The following is a 23,216-nucleotide window of genomic DNA, read 5'->3' as shown; positions in this document are numbered from 1 at the left end:
GCCCCTTGCCCTACCATCTGCCCTGAGGGGTACATGCATCCACTGTTGGCAACAAGCTGGGCCAGGGCTCCATGGACACCAGTGCTGCTGCTTATAGTCTCCCCACTGCCTGCTGCAAGCAGCCCAGGCTCCATGGCCAAAGGCCTGCCCAGAGCCCAGGCCAGTTTTGGCATGCTGAGCAAAATGACTTCACATGCTGCACTTCTGGCACATGTACCAGGGGCTGCTGACCCCTGTTTTAGAGTTATCAGGTTTTACAGCCTGGACTCTCTGCTGCTTTAAGGGAGAAAGGGCCCAGGGAGAGCCCCAGGTGGGGAGAGACTGCAGGGGGAGAAAGCTGTAAGAAAGCTAGCCCACCTATAGCAATGCCTAGTCTCCCCTGCAAGACTCCAGCCTGCAGTCCTTCTGGGGAGCAACTAGCATTGCAATAAGCTCCCAACCATTCATTCAGGCATCCTCCTATTGTGCTACTGCAGAAGTACTCCTGGTTCCTGTTTACTCAGGCCAGCTCTCCTGCAGCTTTCTCCCCCTTCAGTCTCTCCCCACCTGGGGCTCTCCCTGGGCCCTTTCTCCCTTAAAGTAGCAGAGGGCCCCAGGCTCTCTGTTACACAGATGTATATGACTTTGAGTCCAGCAGTTCAAGCTACTTTACAAAACAGATTAAAGATATGTAAATAAAAACAACAACAACAAAAAGAGAGAATATAATTTTCCTGGAAGGATTTGCAGCTAAGTTAATATTTAAATGTTTGTATCTCACAAACAGGTTTTAAGTAAGTCTGAATCACTGAAACCCTCCAAATCAGTGGACTTTTCAGAAAGTTAACATCTAAGTGTGTGTGCACATGAACTTATGTGTATAAACCTTCCTGACCTGACTTCCCCACCAAAGTGTTTGGTAGGTCACAATAATTACACTAAGCATCCTTACATCTTCTTTTCATTTTCCCTTCCCCATCCCATTTTCTTACCTTCTTTATTATTATATTATTTGAAGGACACTACGTGGCTGTTGTGTTTAATCACATCTTGCAACTTTAAGACAGACAACATTAAATATGACTTGGGCACTGACTAAAATAACTAGTAAGTTAGTAAGACAGAAAATGTATAACAAAAGATTATCGCAACAACAAATATTGCAATGATCACGTCCTTGGAATGAATTTGAGTGCCCTGTTACAGATCAAGTACTTGTGATCAATAGTGAATTAATTTTTTTTAGTGGCACATAACCCCTAAAATATCACACTACTTCAAATAATTTCAAAATGAACAATGTTGATCCTAAGCAAAGTTATTATTCACCAATATCGTCATTTCTGCTATGTGCAGTCTCTGCAGTTGGTAATCTAACTTATTTCTGGCATCAGGAAATGATCTGGGAATTGCAAATGTGTTGGTGGCAAATTTACAGGTCTAAATACATAAAACAAACAGAAGACTATTAGAGTTTGGAACAAATCTCTGACTCCTCAGAAAACAAAACTGGGTAAGTATCTGACTATATTTAGGTGAAGAAAAATGGTAAATGAATACTTTGCACTAGCTCAGACAAAACGGGCGGATAAAGGATACAGAGCAAATAAGTGGTAAACATAACATTTAAATAAATTTAAAAAATAATTAGCGCCTTGCTGTAAAGGCTGTGCTTTTATGCTGAGAAAAATCTCAATTCAGAAAGATTACTTTTTCAATATTTTCCACATTTTTCTGGTTTCGAAGAGATGAGCACCGACTTCTCTTAATTCCTGTCTAACAAGCTAGGGCTAAAACCCATCTTCACATTATGAAAGTGTGTGGGAAGGAAGGTGTTGCTAGTCCTGCACATGGTATAACCATCCTGGCACAAGACAAGCAACCTCCAGTATAGTGGGAATGGAGAGAAGGAACACACTTCAGAAAGATAGCTGTGTACACGTGCTGCAGTCACAGGATACAAATGAGGCAGTTAAGGGACTTACGCTTGTTATCTGAAACAATACATCACTTTGGACCACTGAATGTTGTCCAGTGTCCAGCACAGAAGCTAGATCTTGCCTACAATTATCAGGGGACAAGATATTCTGCTACCATAAAGAGTTTAACCTCAAATTGTACTAATTGACACCAAACTATGACAGATATGTGAGACGGAATGTAATACTGCTATAGCAAATATTTCAAAATTGCTAACATTTTTGTCAGCTGCTGCTGTTATGAGAGGTAATCTTATGGTAGGGTTTATTAATAGCAACATACTTTGGAAAAGACTGCCATTTGTATTTGCTAAACTCTATACTATGCTGTTTCAGTTTAAGCAACATAGAAAACAATTAACTGCTTTCAATACCTTCAGTAAGTGTGCTACAATACAGAATAAGTGGGGGAAAATATGGGATGAATAGGAAAAATACCAAGAGTACCTTTCTATAGTGTCTGCTGAACTGCTCTTTTCCTGTCTTTTGGAGGGGTAAACAGCTGGAGGGAGAAAGTGCCAAGACACACAGGTAGAATAGTGCCCCTGAAACGTGATTTGAGAACTAGATGATACTCCTAGCTCAAACAGGGACCTGTTGTAGTTCATCTCTCACATTCCTTTTCCTTGGTTAGGAAACTCAGTGGGGAAGGGACTATTCCCATGTTTTTATACAGCAAGTAGCACAGTGGGGCCCTAAACCCTATAGACGAGCAACCAAGTTATCTGTGACACAAATAATAATATACTTGAAAATTACCATTAAGAAACCCCCACATATTTACACATTGTTGGGAATATTAGATTAGTGGAGAAAAAGATTTATACAAGAGAAAAGCAACAAATTGTAACTGAACATAAATCAATTTTTAAAGACAGCAGAATCATGAGTTTTAATTAATTAATGTTTGTAAAGTACAGCAAGATCCTTCCATAAGCAGAGTTGACACTAACAGACCCAGAAGAATCTCTCTGGGGAAAGAACTCAGATGAACTAATACTGGTAACATACACATATATAGAAAAATATGCATCCAAGTGTTTTGGTAAAAATTGACTGTTCATGCAATTTTAACATCCTTTATCCTGTACAATATTTTTTCTTGTGTTCCACACCCTAGGTTTATAAAAGGGCATGTCAATGGCAACATTAATAAAATGTTGGGGTTTACTATTATTTTTTCTTGCAGTATACCAACTGTATCTAAAGAAATATATGATACTACTTTCCTGCAAAAGTACACGTCTGTTACTGCATGAGATAAACACTATTTTAAAAGACTATATTCATTCTACCATTATGAAAGTTATTACTGTAGTTTTTCAAGGACATTAATTAAAATACAAAATATATAAAAGGAATTATCATTTAAACTATATCCATTTATGATCAGTAACTAGAGAAGTTGTTTTCTGAAATGTGATCAAACTTAACACATGACTGTGTCCTGCAATCCTCTCGATCCCTTTACAGAACAGCTTTGCATTCCAACTGGCTGGTCAGCAAATATTTTAAGGAACACAAGAGATCTAAAACCATAGACTTTATTGAATTAATCTAGCTACAACAACACAAAATTGGCCTCAACTAAAATGTTAAGCATTATTTGTAAAACTTCTCCAATAATTGAGCAAAAACCCAAACACAAGTTAGAAAGCTCTCATCATCTTTTAACATACATTCCAGTACAACTAATCATGCAATTCTATCATAAAGATAGAAAGTAAGTAAGTACATAGGGAGCTAGGGATTGAGGAGAGCTGTAGACAGGGATTGGTTGGCTAAGACAGTACTGTAAGCAACAGAAGAAAAAGATGGAACAGACAACTTACAGCTAGGGGTTTAGGAACAAGAGACCCATATCGGATGAGGAGCTGGGTAGAAACCATGACTAGCTGAGAAAAGATATTAGTGAAGGAGGTAAAGGAGAGGTACAACAGATCTGAGGAAGAAGCAAGTATGCAGGAATAAATGGAACTAGCTAGATAATAAGACTGGGGCTGGTATAAAAAAGTCAGAGGTTTTGGAGACTTGGATCAAGAGCCAGGACTTGAAAGACAGCGACAGAAAGGGTCAGGCTTTGGAAGCAAAAACAGCAAAAGGGTCTGGATCTCTAGGACAAATTCCTATACTATAGTAGGAATGGAATATACAATTCCTTAGTCTCGCCATTCTTTTGCTGTCAGCAAATATCTGTGAAACTGAGGGCAAAGCATTTGTCTTACCTCTTGACAGCTGCTATCAGTAGCAGAGATGTGAGCACAGAATATTGGTGATTAACCAATAACTGGAGTTCTTTGTGCATATGTGCATCCTCATTTTATGTACTGTCAGAAACTTTTTGCTTTAACTATACCTAGTGGATGCACCAGGACCCTGCCCCTGTTGCACTCTACATTGAAAAGGGGGGCACGTCCTGCTTCTTGGTTCCCTCTCAAAGTCATATGCTGTATTTGACACAGAGGAAAAGGAGGAGGGGGCAAGAGGTAGATATGCATATGGAGCAACGCACCTTGAAGAACTCCAGTTACTAGTACAGAATTCCATTTTCTCTTTGAAGTGATTTTCCATTTGCAGATCTTCACTGTGGGTGACTCTAAAGCTGTGCCCACATACCTGGAGGTAGATCTTGGAGTCCAGTAAGGCTAAGTACAGACAGTCAAAAAGCCCAAGGCTGAATTGATTCAGTCTTTGCAGGTTACTTTAAGCTGCAGAGCTTAAATTGAAACAGAAGTGAACAGACATTTACTTTTGATTCAGGCCATGCTGCCACATGCCTGCAGTGGCTCAGGCTAGGAGCCGGGGACGCTAGAGCACAGCTCTCTGGCAGAGAGCCAGCATGGGCTGTGTGTTTGCTTCCTCTTTCTGCTGCGCCCAAGGTCTTTGGGATTTGCAGTGCAGTCCAGAATCACAGTAGTAGGACTCTGCAGGGTTGCTCATCACTTCCTCTTCCTGCTTTTAGATGCCTCTAGGATTTGTAGTCTACAGTTGCAGCCAGCAGTAGGTTTGAGTAGGGGGAAGTGCTTAACCCCTCTCCCTGGCCCCAAACCCCAGCTGAGGTTTGCTGGGGAGACAGGGACTGGGCTGTATCCCTGGCTGGGCTTGCTCCCCCTACCCCTTTGTCAGAAAGCGCTCATTGCTCCAGCTAGGGAGTAGGGGGGTTGGGGCCAGCCCTGCTCTCTGGAGCAGACAGCACAACCCAGCCCAGGGCTGCAAAGCATGCTGGGATGCTGGGGAACTCTGATTTAATGTAAACCAGGAAGGGGTCTGGGACAGAAGTTTCATAAACTTGTTTGACACCAAATCAGTTAAGTCTGATACTACATTCAACCAAATTTATCTTAAACCAGTTTCAGCCATTTTGAAACTGGTTTATGTACACTGAGCTTCTGCTCTAAGTTTAAACCTTTTTCTGATCACTTAAACTGATTTGTGTGTAACTTCTGTCCCTAGCATAAGAGAACAGTGATTTACTGTGGCATTTGCCTAGGAGGCTTCTACAGCTGCAAATCATTTGCTAAACATATGTAGCAAGTGAATTCCAGGAAATTGTTCTGCAGATACAAGTTATGGAAACATTAAACACTGATGCTAGGGAAGTTGCCTGGGTCCTGGTAGAATGAATTCTGACTAGACAGTGGCACTCAGAACACAGCTTAATCACATCCAATATTGTTAAAGTTTCTATCTTGATATTATTGGTCGCTTGGATATCAGACCTATAAAAACAAATAGCCACAAAGACTTTCTGAAAGGCTTAGTCCAAGGAAAAGAGCAGAGCCTTTTCACCTTGAGCAAATGTAAGGACATCTCAGCTCCGGACATACAATGCTAGGGCAAGGATACCAGTAAGTTGATTTGTTGGCTGAGGTAGAATTCTGTAACGACTTTCAGTAAAAACCTTAGGATGGGCCTTGAACACAACCTTGTCTAGGTACAAGTCTGTAGGGGGAGACTCAATCATAAGATTTCAATCACCCTTCTTCTAAAGCAAGTGTCACAAGACAGGCTTTTATATGGAAAGGGAGAGTAAAGGGCAAGTTGCTAACGGGTCAAACAGTGGCACCATCAAGAGACATGAAGATCAAAATCTCCCATTTCAAAATAGGGTGTCTTGCTGGGGAACAAATCTTTGTCAGGCCCTTGAGAAAACTCAGGACTTTCCAGTGAAAAAATATGTGCCAACTGTCAACTGGGAGGATGGTGGGCTAAAACAGATACCAGGTGTGCATTCTTAAGCTCCAGCAGATACCCTAATACAGGGATAACAGTTGACTTGTCAGAGCTAAAACTTCCTGCTGGACACCAGCTACAAAACCCAGTCCACTTAGGGAAGTATGGTTACTAGAGTCCTTTCTGTTGTGAATAACAGCATCTTACTTGGCACAGCAGCTCTGCTTTGAGAGCCTTCCAGCATCCAAACTGTGAATGAAGGGAGTAAAGATCTGGGTGAAGCACTTTCCCTCTGTTGCACATAAGAATGTCCAAGACCTGGGGTTCCTCCTGAGCATCAGGTCCTTGTACCAAACTATCTTGGCCATGTAGTGATGGAACAAGGAGGAGAGCTAACAGGACAATCTGAACCAAGTCCACACCCAGTCTTAGCTTGCAGCGTATCAGAGAATCAGAGGTGTGGAAATGAAGGCAGACAGGACAGTTCCCCACAATAGTCAAGGAGCCTGAATAGAAGTCTCCCCTGGAGAAGGATGGGCATTTCCTGTTGACATCCAATGCAAAAAATATTTTCAGAAAACCTAATCTCTAAAGATGGATCAGACAAATGAATATAAATCACTGAACTTGTGGTAGAGGGGCATAATTTACTGAGATGGTCTGCTTTGGTATTCTGCAGTTTCAGAATTCTGCAAACAAGAATATTTATGCCAGTTAAACCAGCACCATAGGTGGACAGCTTCTTTGGAAAGAGGGGCAAGAATCAACTGTCAGGATGGAATGATGTTAAACACTGTGGTGGCATTGTCCCTATCTTCCTTCCTCTTTGGGACAAGGAAGAAACCAATAGAGAGCCTCTCTCTCCTGAGGTTAAGGGGGAACTTTTTCCATGGCCTCCAAGGCTGGCAAGGAAAGTAATTTCTGCAGTAGCACTAACTAAGGTGAAGGGCAGAGGTGGGTATAAAAAATAGTTCCACCACTTTGGAAAGACCTTGATACTTCTCCTCTACTTTTCTGAAGACTGGGAGACATGTAGCTGGCACCTGCTCTGACAGGGTCTGTAATAGCTTTATTAATGGACAAGGCCACCAGGAGGGGTAGAACTGCAATGTATGATACAGTTACTGCTGAAAAACAGATCTGAGGGGTTTGAGACATGTGCATATCCACAGTGAAGTGATTGCCATATGTACATCCCAAGGAGTACTTAAATGTCTAATTCTGCTCATGACCCTTTTAAGCATCAAGTTAATGCCAAATGGAATTTGGTTTCCCATTTTGCTTTTTTAAAAACCGAAGAAATTACACAAGCTATGATAAAAGAACGTAATCAAGATTACAAAGTCAAGTACTTCAAGTTAGGAAATGCCAGAATTAAGGTTGAATGTTCCATTTCTATCAGTCCTCTTTGAACACATGTATTAAGACACATGCCTGAGATCCAGTCTTTAACTTCAGGCTCATACAGCACTTTTGCCCATATGGCCCTGGTCTCATTTGGTGAATCTGGACATGACCCAGGAATGAAACAATTTTTGTTACATAGGACCTCTATTTCATTTGTTGCAGAACCTGGAAGGTGTGCAATGAACAGAACAAAAGACTGCAAGAACACAGAAGGAAAATCTAATAAATGATTAAGACAGCTCAGTACAACCCTAAAGCATAGGAGTATATTCCTGCCTCAGTATCAATATCTGAGTACTGGAACGAGAGTGAGCATGAGCAAACCACTTAAATCAAACACGTCATAAAAGAGCACGATTGCATGCTCCTCCTTTTTATGTCCTTGATTTGAGGTTTCATTTCAAGGTACCACCAATTCAAGATGGATCCCAGTGAATTAGCTTTGTGAGAAGTCAGTCATTTCATTTAAATATTTCTTTGCCTCAACTACTCAGTTGTCAAATGAGGAAAATATAGTCACTCTCCCATTGTCCACAGTGATTTACGAAAATAAATTTACTGAAGCACTGATTTGCCAGAGATGAGTGCCATAAGAAATATACATTAGCAAATTAATTCCATCTTCAAAGCAGGATTTGAATATGGTATAGTAAATAAAGTATATGACAACATATTGAACAACAAAGACAAAACAGAATTAGATAGCTGCTCATTAACTGAACACTGAACTTTTGCTCTGAGCAAGGCAAGAGTCCGGGGGCAGGAATACCATTTGATTATGTCATTGAAGACAGTATCAAAACCATAGCTATAAAGGGGCCAAATTGCAAAGGCAATGTTAATTCTGATGCGTCTTAATTTGAGTACTTGACAATGGAATGGAGTAATGTTTTTCAACTTGGTTGTATGAGTACAATTTGATAGTCAACAATGGAATAATGCTGCTCACTGTATCCAATTTGAAGATTAAAATAGTTCTGAACGTGATGAAAAACATTTTAGTTAATGTTAAGTTTAAAGAAAGGTTTTTTGCGTTGGCTTTAATCCTAGTCAAAAGTGGTATATATATGTATGAGAATCGCTCTGGAGGGGCATTTTAGAAAAGAAATTTGTTTCACTGTGGTAATGGGGAACCACCGAATGGTCCTGAAATGGAAAGTTACTAAATCTCCTTTATTAGAGATTTTTAAGACATTTGACAGAGACGGCTCAGGTATGCTTGAACTAGCATCAGTACAGCAGGTTGGAATTAAAGGGTGTCTATACACATACACCAGGGTGGGGCAGATGTTTTAATTAGAGTGGCTCCCAGACAGCTGCTGTAATTAAAATGCAGCAGTATCACGTATTCAGCATCCCGCATTTCAGAAGGCCATGGGGGCTCATTTGACAAGTTTTAGTTAAAGTGCCCTTGCCAACATTTTGAAATGTGGGAGGCTGAATACACGTGATGTTGCAGCACGCTGGCGCATGCTAATTAGAACACTCCAGCAGACTCGATTAATCTGCTAATTAGATTAATTAGAATGCATCAGAGCATGCATATAGGCACCCAAATAGACTCTAGCAGTCTCTTACAGCCCTACATTTCTAGGATTCCTAATTGCCTCATATGACTCTGCAACCTCCTCTCATACCCTGTTTTCTCATCTTACATGCTTAGAGTCTGGGCTGAAAGCAACCATATGGTTTGTGTGTGTCCTTTATATAGAAAAAGAATGAAATAAGAAGGAAAAAAGGATATATTCTTTAGAGAATGCTACTGCTCCATACTCAAAGGAACTTATTCAAAATTACATTGAAATCCTCCCGCTTTCTCTCCCACCCCCACCAAGGAAGGAAGCGGCACTTTTGGCTGATCATTTTGAAAAAAGAAATCAGATCATTTTGGGAGAAGGATTGGGGGGGGGGGGGAGAGAGAGATAAAGGAGTAAGAAAGGAAAAGATAGTGAACAATTTGGAAAGGAAAAAATAAAAAATAATTTCCTACTGTAATTTTTACATACTAAGGGAGGGAATCCACTGGTCAGAACATTACTCATGAGTTAGACCTGCTCATTTTTTTCACAAATAGAGCCTTATGGGATTCCCCCCACCCCTTTCAGTTTAGCCTCCCTCTGCTGGACTGCTGTAGAAGTGCCCTCCTACACCAAATGACAACTTCCAAATCTGAAACTACACCAACTGCAGAAAACGTCAATAAAAGCACTGTAAATTATAGGCCTAACAGAATAGGTACTATACTGCTACAACTTAAAGTTTGTCATTTATAGATAGCAATGGCCTGTTGAGATCAGTGGATCAGTTATGAGAAATAAAAAAAAATTAAAGGCAAGAAAACTAACTCTCTCTTTCAGATGCAGGCAGTCACTGATCTGGATATTTTTCATGTTAGGCAGTCAGTAATAACTGCTGATTTTTTGGGACTGAGGAGTAGTAAGGATCTAATGTTCAAGATAATATACATCCTTCTAAAAAACTTTAAAAAAGAGTCTTTAAAAAATGTATTTTAAATTCAGATGGAAAGAAGCTAAAAATATCAAAAGGCTCCATCAGCTTGAGAGGGAATATAAATTTCAATCAGCCTGGTAAAGGAACTCTAAGCCTCTGGTGACTAACCCTATGGATCTTACTATGCAAAACTTACTATATAAAGTCCCTTGCAGAGCATACATTTGGTACACCAAAGTATCTGACATTCTGTATTCTCGGATTTGAAGGAAAGATTTTAAAACTCATTTCAAGCCTAAAATACTAAACTGTTCTTTTAATGTTTTAAATGTTTGTAGTCAGAATTATAGATGTTTTGTCTAATCTTATTTTTCAAACTATTTTGGTGCTTAGAAGATGTGGCGTGAGGGGGAAGGCATACACCAAGTATGTATACATACATAAAGAAAACAGAAGGTTTAGATCTTCTATGCTAACCTGCTCTGGTAAATAGACATGGAACAAAACTTAAAGAGAAATACATGCTTTATTTTTTTTCTCTGATCAGCTCCATGAAATTGCTGTTGGCATAGGCAGGCTGGTGGTGTTGACTATACTTCTCTTCTACATAGTACAAAAAAGTCAATGGAAGGAATGGTTGAAATAGGCACCACTGGTAAACATATGCTGAAGCAGTTAGAAAAAATTGCTGTTGGTCTACTGATCCAAGTAGACTGGTGGTATAAGTTACATGGCTTTCTTGTTGACTAACACCAGGAGCAATGTGGTAAAATGCAAGGCCAGGAGGAGCTAGGCCAAACTGATACACAGGAACTAATATGACAGCCAGAAGAGATGCATGCAGAATCCATAATACACTCTAAAAGGGTTCAAAGGTTCAGATGCTGTGATTCCAATTAATTTGAAGTACCTTATTTTACCCCATATAGCACACCATCGTAGGGCATTGTTCATGCCCTATTTCTGAAATGCTAAACAGGAAAAAAAACCCAACAACTTACATGTAGGTAACTAAAGCCTGGGGTCTCTGGGGCTATGCACTGGGTTGGGGGTTGCACACTGGCCTGGACCCTGTGTGCTTCCAGTACAATGGCTCTGGGGCTTGAAACTGGCATACCCAGCCCCTAAGCTACTGCGGGATCCCTGACTAAGTGCATGGCCCCGGTGCTAGAGCCACATAGCAGGGCTCGATCAAGCATGCCAGCACTGGGGCTGACTGGTGACCCCGGGAACCTGTACTGGTTCTAGAGCCACGTGCCAATTCTGGGTGCACAAAATCCAGGACTGCACACTGGCTCTGGTGCCCGGATTTGGTGTGCCTAGCTCCTGAGCTAGCACAGTGGTCTCCAACTTGCTGCATGGCCCCAGAGTCAGCATGCTGGTGCTGGAGCCATGTGGCATGGCCCAATACAGAATACCTGTGCTAGGAACGATCAGCAACTCAAGGACCCTGTGCTGGCTCTGGAGCCACATGCCAGGTGTAGGTGCACCAAATTCAGGACCACATGCTGGCTCTGGAGCTGTGCACCTGGCATGTTGGTCCAGAGACAATGTGGAGCCCTGGACTCGCTGTGCAGCCCTAGCATTGGCATGTGGGATCAGGCTTAGTCATGTAGCTCCAGTACCAGTATGCTAGCATGGGGCAACATGGCAAGTTTGGGGCCACATGCTAGCTCTGAAGCCACATGTAGGGGCCAGGTGTGCCAAGGCCAAGACTGTGCACTCCAGAGACAGCATGGGGTCCCAGGCTTAGTGTGCCAGGTCCATCCCGTTACATAGCTCTGCAGCAAGGACACAGGGCAGGCCCTGGCGCTCTGGTTGAGAACAAACCCTGTGTGCTGGCCCACTCTGACGTGTTTGGGGAGAGGGGCTCCTAATGGGTCTTGAAATTTGGTGGGTGGGGGTGCACAGCGGGGGAGGACCAGTGGCAGTGTTAATTGCCATACCTTCCAGAGCTGCAACAGTCAATGCTAGCACCACCCCACCTCCTCCTGCCCCGCCACCAAATATCTGCACCTGTTGAGAACCCTTTTCCTTGCATATAATGCATAACCAAATTTTTCCTAGCTGGTTTTTGGGAAAAGGTGCGAGTTATGTGTGAGAAATATGGTACTCTGTTGAATGGAAGTTTACTGAGGGTGAGAACGTAACAGCATTCTCTTACATGGCAAAACAAGTAAACTGGGGTTGAGTAAAGTGGTGATCCAGAAAGAGTCTAAACTCAAAGAAGAGTGAAAGGAAAATAAAGTCTGTAATCTGCTCCTCTGTGGTGAAATGAACAGGTCTAATCTATGTGCAGAACAGTGGATGTCCACACATTAGAAACAACATATGTAAACCAAGATGTTTAAAAAGAATAACCTCTTAAAGGCAATAACCATTTGTAAGTAATAATTTATCCAAATTGAAATACAATTTTTTAAAAGGTGTGTGTGTGATCAAAGCTATACTTAATAGCATACGAATGTATTTTATATCACCACAAACAGAATTTTTGACACTAGAAATGAAAACATCCTTTAAATGAGTAATTTATAATCCAAAGACTAAATTATACAAGGTGCAAACAGCACACAGCAAGAGAGGGAAAGGGGGAAGGGTGTTACTCTTGGAGTACTCAGAGGGATTTTTGGCCTCAACAGGAGTGATTTTATTAGAAATCTAAATTTGGTAGCATATATTTACCTTTTAAATGCATGCAAAAATGTGGCTATTTTCATTACTGTGTACAGTACACTAGTAATACTTTATTTCTGACAGAATAAGCACTGAAAATTAGTAAGTTTATTAACACCATTTTCAGGTAGGAGCACTACATGCTACACACTTAATTCATATTCTATAACAGTACTATATCAAGTCATCAGAAGTAAAACAATGTTGGCTTGTATGCAATTGTAGCCGAGTTGTTCACTTCTTGATCTTAAATCTTTCTTAGTCTCATTATACTTTGTATAGAAACATAATTAATATGCTAGAAATGACAACACAATACCATTTAGGAGCAAGAATACTGAGATTTAACTTTAAATATGTTCTCCCATAAAGATAAAACTGGAATAGGAATAGTTCCATGTGGCAGATGAAATATTGTACTTTTAAATTTATATATTATGCATGGCTATTTTAAAAAGTACATTTACTTTAATAGTTAGGCATGGTTAAATCCTGCAGAATAATTAAGTGCTAGGTAATATTCAGAATGAATTATAAAGAACTATGTCAGTTCATACTAGAATGGTTTCTATTAAAAATGTTTATATAGAATATTTCAATTAAAGACAGGGCCACACTATCATTCTCTATTAAACAACAGCATACTGGTTTCTCTAGTGATGGACCGTACGGAAGACAAGCTAAGCTTTAATATTGTTTTGTAATATCCTTTTGGATCATGCAGTCATCTTGCTTATTTTTGTGTGCTAAACGGTTTTATCTTTGTCCTGAATCTTGAATAGTTATTAGAAGTACTTTAAATCCAGCTTTTACTCAACCAGAGTACCCTAATAAAATACAGGTTGGCAGGCTATGTCCTGTGACCATTTATAGTCAGCTGCTTAATAGAAGCTGAATATAACTAATGCAAGAGGTGCACAAGATACGAATTGTAAGATCTCACAGTGGAAATATTTTAACTCCCAGGGATCACAGTATACATTTTTTTAGATGTTTTAGTTGGTTTTATATAAGCCAAAGGGAATACAAAATTGACTGCAAAGAAGAAGAAAGTTGATCATAAATTAAGTTGTGACAAAGTTTGAATAAATCAGCACGACACAAAGCATAAAAATATCATCATTTAAAAAATTCATTATGGAAAGGTTTTCAAAACAAATAATATTTGCAAATATTGTCACAGTGTTTTATGATCAGCATTACAGTTAATTTCAATTTCTTCGTGTTCAAAAAGTGTCACAGAAGTTGCTTCAGAAAAAACCTCTTATTTGCAATGACATAACACAAATAAACATTAATGTTAGAACTTAACATTAGCATGAAAAACTACTAGTGCCTTTAATAAAGTGATAAAATTGTAATATATCTAAATTAAACCTATTCAACAGCATTGTGTTTGTTTTCTGTACTTCAATAAAGAACTTATTTCCTTTGTGAGGACTCTAGGTTTTGAAAGATTAGAAAAATCAGAAGTCTGAATAAAATCTATTTCTTCTCTACAGAATGTCACAGAACATGTTTAACATATTAATTTTGCCACCATTTGTAATGAAGTGAACTTAGGTATCCAAACTTGAAGTATGAATTTAATATGCAGCATTTCTGAAAAAAAATGAAAATACTCATAGAGAGATAGAGAGAGAGATTGTATACAGGTGCATACATTTACACCCACACACTGCACCATTATTATACATAAAGAAAACAAGGGACAGGCTATTGTAGTGAGATATACAACAGCTTTGTTACTAGGTATGAGAGCAAAGGGAAGGAAATATCTTTGTTCTTATCAGTAATCACTACATTAGTTTTACAAAACAAATGATGGTTATATTCAGTAGCACAGTGATGTGGCCAGCTGCCTGGGTCACAGCAGCTGTGGTGACTTCCAGTTGCTGCCATGTCACTGGTGCTACTGCAATTGCAGTCATAATGACGACTGCAGGGCTGCCAGGAGCAGCCGTTTTTTTTCACCTTTCCTCTCCCTCCAGTTTCATAGATTTCATAGACATTAGGGCTGGAAGGGACCTCGGAAGATCATCAAGTCCAGCCCCCTGCCCAAAGGGCAGGAAGTCAGCTGGGGTCATAGGATCCCAGCAAGATAAGCATCCAGTTTCATCTTGAAGGTGTTCAATGAAGGCACTTGAACCACCTCTGGTGGCAGGCTGTTCCAGACCTTGGGGGCTCGGACAGTAAAGAAATTCTTCCTTATGTCCAGCCTGAAACGATCTTGAAGTAGTTTGTGACCATTCGACCTCATCATCCCTTGGGGCGCTCTGGTGAACAAACGTTCCCCCAGATACTGGTGGTCACCCCTGATAAACTTGTAGGTGGCCATCAGATCACCCCTGAGCCTGCGCTTTTTCAGGCTAAAGAGCCCCAGGGCTCTCAGCCTGTCATCGTAGGGTCTGCTTCCCTGACCTCTGATCATGCGCGTGGCTCTTCTCTGGACTCTCTCAAGCTTCTCCACATCCTTTTTGAATTGTGGAGCCCAAAACTGGACACAGTACTCCAGCTAAGGCCGAGTACAAGGGGAGAATGACGTCCCAGGATTTGCTTGAGAAGCATCTATGGATGCAATCCAGCGTTTTGGTCGCTTTACTAGCCGCCACATCGCATTGCAGGCTCATGTTCATCTGGTGGTCAATGATGACCCCCAAGTCTCTTTCTTCCATAGTGCTAGCCAACATAGCACTGCCGAGCCTATAAGGATGCTGTGGGTTTTTTTCCCCCAAGGTGGAGAACCTTGCATTTATCAGCGTTGAACACCATCAGATTCTCGTCCACCTACTTGCTGAGCCTGTCCAGGTCAGCCTGGATCACCCGCCTGTCTTCTGGTGTGGATGCTTTGCCCCAAAGTTTGGTGTCATCAGCGAACTTGGCCAGTCTGCTTCTGACTCCAGTGTCCACATCATTAATGAAGATGTTGAACAGTATGGGTCCAAGGACAGAACCTTGGGGGACCCCAAGGTTGATGCTCAAGGGAGTTGCCCCAGTCGTTCAGCCCTAGTTACATCACTGTTTACATTACAAATTATACATTTTTAAAATTGTGTTTGGAAATCAACTAAATGTACAGTTCCAGTGTTTTCCAACTTTGTCCAATTAGTCAAATAATACTAAGTTCAATCTAATAGTTTTCAGGTACTTCGCAAGACCCATGATGTGCAGCATTCTCATTAAACATGACTTCTTAAACAAGAGGTAGGACAGCTTAGCTCAACATTTAAATTGATTGCCTTTGGAATTATGAGTCTTTCCCAAAATGAATTTACATATTTGTGATGTTAAAATTTATTTGACTGTGGCTCCCGCCAAGGAAATATTTGTTTTTTTTCCCCTGAAATATTTGTATCTTTTCTTGAGGTAGCAATTTAAAAACTGTCAACTTAATAACTGCAACAATACCCAGTTTCAAAAAACAGTAACAGAACTTACCGCATATTTCTCCTGAACTAGGAGGAAAATATTTTTCCCATATAACTGTCCCCTATGGTACCCAGAATAACATCTTGAGACATATAGAAAAATGAGAAGTGATAGCCAAACAGACCTGTATTTTACCACACTTATTTTGCAACCAAACTGCTCTCATCATATTTGTCTTCTATTGTAGAAGAACTCCTATATCAATAAGGAAGAGCAGACTTAGCCTGCACACTCATATTTGCAAAAATCTCCCTATTCATTGTTCAATGAACTGATATATCATTCAAAATAAATTTCCTATTTTCTGAAGTATGAAGTCATTGAACCATTAAAGAAAAAAATGGTAGGAATATGCTGGAATGTATTTTTTTTTTTTTTTAGTTGTGCAGGCTTCAAAGCATACTCACAGTTCTAATATAGGGAATAATCTTCTTGGTCAGATGTGCTAAGCAATCTGTTTCCAAAACTAGTTTAAAAAGCTTATTAAAAAAACTACTATAAATCTGATATTTAATTAACTCTAGAAGTCTTCTACCAAAAGAAGAATATTTTAAAATTAAGATATAAATATATAATACTTGCAAAAGTAGGGGTAAATTTATATAAGATCAGGTAATAAACTCAGCACTTTTATTCAATTTTCAGAAACTCTCAGACTGAAAAGCAGTAAACCTTTTTATTTTAAAATCTGTTTAAGAGTTTAGTAAAAATTGGTTTGTTTCAGGGGTAATAAAAATGTTGATTTGAATTCAAAAAGTATGAACTGAGCAGCAGTAAACCAAGGACTTTTGAAGAGTATAAATTAAAGTTAATTTGGAAATATTCACTACTTCCAGAAATTATTGATAGCTAAATATTTTAGCAAGAATTAAGTTTAAATGACTTATTTTCTTTCAGAAAATGTGCTTTAGAACAACTTTATTTACACAGCTATTGAGGCTGTAGTATAAGACCTCTGGTAGTTTGACAGTCTAGAATCATCTATATATAAACTATATCGCAACCTCCACATAGTAACACGCTATTTTTATTTTCTGTAACAGCAAAAATGTTATCTCCATTATTGTGAATTACAAAAGTATTTTAATTAAAGTTTAAGAAATCTTACCAAAACCTTTCTAAACATTAAAACAATTTAAGAGTTTTGAAAGTTCATACTTTTGTAACTTACACATACCAAAGCAATTCAGAACTGCGCACACAGGATTTCAGGATAAAACTAAAACTAAAGCATCTAAATACAGAATAAAATTATATATATATTTAAAAGGTAAAAAGATTTTTTACTTAGTTTTATAGAGTGCATGTAACTGTGTGCCATATCTATGCAGTTAATCACAAGAAGATCTATGCTAGGTCCCCTTAAATAATTAATACTTTTAAGGCAACATATGTAGAATTTTATTAACAAAAACTGAAGCATAATTATTACTGCAATCAAGTGCTATTTTGAGCATGTAGAGGCAACTACACTACAGATTTAAGTATTACTGTGCGGACTGAAAAACACCATGACAAAGCATAGTACCCCAAGCCAAACAATGTAAACGTCTATATATATATATATTTTTAAATATACTTACCCGCCTACGGCAAAAAGGGAGGCCCTGGGCAATGATGCTGATGCTAAATATCTTCATCACAGTTTGGTGTGGCAAAGGCTCTTTCATACTTTTTAAATCAACAGGAACCAACCCATGATTTATGGCAGATTTTCCTGGTTTTGACATTTTGTGGTTCTTGTTTAGTCATACAGAAATTAGTAAAGCAATGGCACTGCTAATATCTTTTAAAAGCAGAATTGCACGATTTCTCTAAAAATAAAGAATTCAAAGTGGCCTGCCTGTTGCCTTTGTCTTTCAACCTTCTCCTGCCAAGTTTCCTGACCTATCTGCTGCTTAGTGAAGTGCAAGCTATCCTAGTATAGACAGGAATTGCAAACAACTAATGTGAAAGCAGACTGCTCCTGCCAATCAAACAGCTGGTGGACCTCCCATGCAATGTCATTAAGGCATCCTTTTCTGAAATGGATATGAGATTTATTTAAAAAGAAAAAAAAAATCGCAACTGCTTTGAGTTCTAATGGCCAAACCAACTCACAAAAGGACTTTTCTGAAAATGACTTCACAAATCTACATTGTCCTTTCAGAGGGTAAGGCAGCAAAATGAAGCTTAAATCATGTATGGTAGGTGCACATGATCAATCCCAGTTGTTTGTAAGCAAAAGGTGCTTCTTTTATAATTCCATGGTTTAAATGACGATTGTTGGTTGAATAAAATACAAGATTTTCTAATAACATTGCTATTTTTAGCTACAAGTCAAACTAGACCCAGTATTACCAACTCAGAATTTAAAATGAGTGAAGCCTCCTCAAAAATCAGAAGAATGTCCATCAAATCACAAACATTGTGCTTTTGTCTATCTTTTGATTTTTTTTTAAACTCCTTCTGCTCCAGCCCTCCCAAAACATGTGTTGGTAGGTATACACTCCGGTGGTCTAGAAAATTAATATTACCCTCTCTCCCAGTATTTTTAATAATAAGCTTTGGTCCCTGTTGAAGGAGCTCTCACTGGCTAACAAATAGTGCAGTTTCCACTTCTCTTCCAAACCTCCAAATTCTAGTAATTCCATGTCCATGCAACTCTACTTGCCTGTGACCCAGACAAGAAGCTAATTCCATTCCACCAACCACTACTCCTACCTGTCTACACATTATTTCTGCCCCTCCCCAGAATCTCTCTCCCTAGCCTACAGTAGCAACTGCAGTGGAGTTCTCTTGCCCCCTTGCCAGGGTGAGACTGGAGCAGGCCTAGCATTGCCGAGTTTGAGAGGACAGGAGGAGAACAAAGCAAACTCCAGTTTCAGGGAAAAGCAGAGGCACCTTTGGCTCATTTTGCTTCTTCCTGCCCACCTATGGAAGTGTCCTCAGTTCCTGAGAGGAAGAAGGGGAGCACTGCCTGCTGTTCCTTAGGGAGCAGAAAACTAGAGAAGCCCAGACACGATCTTCCCCTAGGGCAAAGCTGAAATTTCCAAGAGAACTGAAGCTTTTCATATGCTTTGACCCTAGATAAAACTTATAATGGTTTTTACTACCAAAACTTGTATTTCAGGTATAATATTTATATGTATTATATAAACCCTTATATTTTTGCAACCAGTTTACTTTCATTTGAAAACCAAATTTAACTTTCACTATTGAAATGTTTGTTATGACTTAACCATGTTGACATGGTCATTTCCGTTCCCTGGACATCTGTTATACCAAAGCATATTTTGTTTTACCAAAGCATGTTACTAGAATTTGAGAAGCCTTCATGAAGAAAATTGAATAAAATGCAAGAGTCACTTAAACACTTTCAACATGTCATATGAAATTGCTGATAAAAGATGCAGCAAACAGTGACAGCAACAATGTACTGGAACAGCATAGGTTGAAACACAGAGGTGGAATGACCTTTAAGGACACTTAGGCTTTGTCTATGCTTTACATGGTTCTGCCAGCAGACAGCAGCTACCACTGCCAAGCTGCCCAAGTGCATACATATCCATGCACTTCTGGCAGCTCCACTTCAGCAGATGTGCCAGCAGAGCGCAAAGTGCAACCCAGGGGGGCACCAGCTGCTGAAAGCTGTTACAGCCAATTGAAGGGCAAGTATGTCTACACATGGCTCTGTTGGCTACAGAAGCCTTCTTTCACTAGAAAGAAGTGGTTAACTGTCAGCAGAAAGGGGAGATTCTGAGAGAGAGGAAATCTGAAATGTAAGTACACTTTCAAGTACAGGTAGCAGAATTTGACTTCTGTTGGCAGAACACTGTAGTGTAGACTGGGTCTTATGAATCCCTGTGTGCACAACTCAGCAACAACAGTTAACTATTTAATGGTGATAGAAGGCTCTAATAACACCTGAAAGCTTGAAGCCTGGTACTGTGACTCAAACGACCCTATTAAAACATGCCAGTGGGAATCTCTCTGTCCTTGCTCAAAGAAAAAAGCAAAAAACCACCAAACACTGCCCCCCTCCCCCCAAAATAAACCAAACCCAACAACAACCCCCACAAACTATGCTTATTGGAACATAATTATATTTTACCTTCCTTAAACTTAAGAGCCTTTACTACCTCTCTCTTTTTTTTAAAAAAAACCGTAAAGATATCAAACACCCAAGTGTTTTACTTGGTCCATATTCAAGAGAACAACTTAATTTTTTTGCCTTTAAATGATTGTATTTATCTGAGATATAATACCTCACATTAAAAAGATGTGGACCAGTGCCAAACAGTGAAGTAGTTTAAGTTATAGCTTTTCCACTTTTAAATGTTCTTATTGGTAGAGTGCCCTTGTCCTAGTTTCTATTGTACAGTCACTATAAATTATAATAGCTATTGCATTCTTAACTGATACTTTACAGAAGCACAACTGGAATGCACTTCACTGATTCTCTGATGCATTGTATTTTTCTTGCATATAACAAATATCAGGCTTTTTTCATTGGAGAACTTCAGCAAGGTGTCAAGGGTTCTGAATGTTTCTCAGGTATGTTTTGCCAAGCTGAGAAGCTAAGGGAAGTACAGGTATGACATGTTTCCCATAAAGGACAAGGGAGCAGTGGGGACAAGAACAAAAAACACAAAAATGAAATCACAAAGCCATACTTACGTATCATAAAGCCTTAAATTTTCATTTATTTTCCCCAAAATGCTTTGTGTCAGGCAAAATACTAACTGAACTCATGTAGTTTCAAACACCCTCTTTTTTCCCATTCTTTCACGTTTATTACACACTACTGGACTCCATATAATCATACTTATAATTTGTATTAGTAGCACAGTTGTACTGTAGTACAGTGATGCTCTGGGGCCCTGAATTGCACTTGGCATTATACAAATACATAATACGACAAAGCCCAAAAAGCAACAGAATTTTGTAATTCTTCAATCTAAAATTAGGACAATTAAATCTCCTTATTAGGACAATTTATTCATTTTAATGGAATAAAAGAAATATGAGATGGACTCACTCTTTTAGCATAACTGACCAGGAAAGTTAGATTAAAACATTATGCAGAGTTTATTAAAATCACGTAGAAATAAATAAATAAATTTCTAATCTCCTTGAAATCTTCCATAATCCTTTTTTAGACTTAAATAACTTTGGTTACCACATATTTTTAATGTTATTTTTATCTGTGTTGCTAGAAGTAACAGAAGCAAGACGGTACAAAAAACAGTATGTATTTTTCTTTAGAAAAAACTAAATTCATCCTTTGCAGGGACAAAAATATTGAAAAGAACAAGACATGCTATCCCAGAGTTCTTATCACTGGTGAACAGCTGCCCTCAAAAGGAGAAAACAGAGCACTACAACATTTTAAAATGCAACTGCATCAATATAAAAGTAGAAAGATAGACAGCAACCATGGTTTGCATTTTTATTATGTACTTAGTGAGAAATTCTGGAAAGCCTTTGATTTCTTAGATATGTCTCCTGTAAGCACACTGTATGTAGTCTTATACCTCAACTCCCAACCCCGCCTCCCTACATGGCTCAATCACTGAACTTATGTACCAAACCAGCCTTTCAATTTTGCTGAGGATAAGTCTTTAGTAGATATACCTTGTTGACAAACCACCAATAATAAAGTTTTAGTACTCTTAACATTAGCTAATGTGTTACCATTCCCAAACTTGTAAGTATGAAAGTGCTTTAATATTAGTACATTAATACCACCACCTTGTTCGCTAGACAGTAGGGCTATACGAAATTTCGACAGGTGTTTCGTTTTCAAGCTGTTTCGACTCGTTTTGAGCTTGAAAGAGCAAAATTAAAAAGAAACGAAAGGCTTTGAAACAGCTTTGAAACTAAACAAGGGCACTCAAAACTTTTCAAAAGTTTTGAAATGTTTAGTTTCAAAGCCGGCTTGCTTGCAGGTAAACAGAAACTAAGGCAAGGGAGGGGAAAGAGGGGGAAAGGACTGCTCTGATATTGACATCTAGCTCCCAGTTCAATTCCTCAGCTCTCCTATCATTTCCCCAGCTCTTCCAGAGGGGTGCGGGCCCCTGATCTGCACACAGGGTTTCAGGAGGCTGCTGCTGTAGGCTGGGGCATGTGGGTGGCTGTGGAGGGATGTGAGGGGCCATGGGCTATGTGGGTAGGTGTGGATGGATTGGGGGATACTGTGGGGGGTGTCACCAGCAGTAGCAGTGGCTGTTGGGTCACATGGGGCTCTTGGCAGAGCCCCACTGCACAGCACAGCCTCCCACACTGAGGCTGTCACCCAGGGCCCAGCACTTCTCAGCCTGAACGGCCCCAGCTTCCTGACAGAGAGCGGAGCCGCACAGCGCCCTGCCGACCCTGGCCGCACTTGCACAATGAGGCAGTAGCAGTGTGGGTGCCAGGCAGCTGAGGCCAGTTTCTGCTGCCCCGTGCTGTGCGGGGGGCACTCTGTCAAGAGGCCCCAGTGACCCCCGACAGCAGCTGCTACTGCTGGGGAGCTGGGGGGTTTTTTTTTTTTTTTTTTTAAATTGCCAGGATGCTGGGGTCAGGTGGAGCAGCCATCGGGGAAGCTTGGGGGATGGGGCCAGGTGCGGCGGTGATTGGGGGGGCTCAGGGAGCAGGCAGGGATCGGGCTGGCAGGGGTCCTCCCATCATCCCCTCCCACCTCCTCCAGCCCCTATTTACCAGCACTGAGCCCAGGTCCAGCTCCCTGCAGCTGGCACACTGCTTGCTAAGCCTCGGTTGCCGATTCGATTCAGCGGAGATTCGACCCAATTTGGCGGCAGTCTCTGAATCAAATCAGGAGACCCTTTAATCTCTCCAAATCAAATTGGAACCCTCCAAATTGATTCGGAGAGATTCGATGATTCGGACATAGACACAGCTTTATATGTTTTTTCTACACACCTCAAGGTACCAGGTGGCTTGTGCAAGCTGAGATGGTGGGGTGGATGGAGCGTCCCACAGGAGCGTGGAGGGATTCTCAGTCCGCTCAGTGGTGGACCTGGAAGTGGACCAGAAGCAGTTCTGGTCCACTTCCGGGTCCAACACAGAGCACACAGGGGAATCCCCCATCCCCCTCCCAGCTTGGCGACTGGTGCCTCCTGGGTCTGGGGGGGCACCTGG

The 23,216-nt window shown here is 40.2% G+C and overlaps 1 protein-coding gene across 9 annotated transcripts in view; it reads right to left on the bottom strand.

The window, feature by feature from the left end:
- Positions 1–23,216, bottom strand: part of FBXW7 (F-box and WD repeat domain containing 7) — a 212,521-nt gene that overhangs the window by 84,543 nt on the left and 104,762 nt on the right. The window contains exon 1 of one of the 9 annotated variants that reach the window (XM_006019161.2): positions 17,678–17,973. The exons of the other annotated variants lie outside the window; for them this stretch is intronic. Within the exon in view, the coding sequence (XP_006019223.1) occupies positions 17,678–17,824 (147 nt within the window). The 5' untranslated portion in view covers positions 17,825–17,973. Of the gene's footprint in view, positions 1–17,677; positions 17,974–23,216 lie in introns of those variants that run through there. 9 annotated transcript variants of the gene reach the window in all.

The sequence above is a fragment of the Alligator sinensis genome, unplaced genomic scaffold (assembly GCF_000455745.1).
Source record: "Alligator sinensis unplaced genomic scaffold, ASM45574v1 scaffold169_1, whole genome shotgun sequence".
Taxonomy (NCBI): domain Eukaryota; kingdom Metazoa; phylum Chordata; order Crocodylia; family Alligatoridae; genus Alligator; species Alligator sinensis.
Note: the sequence above shows the minus strand (reverse complement) of the source record. Positions and strands in the feature narration are given on the sequence as shown.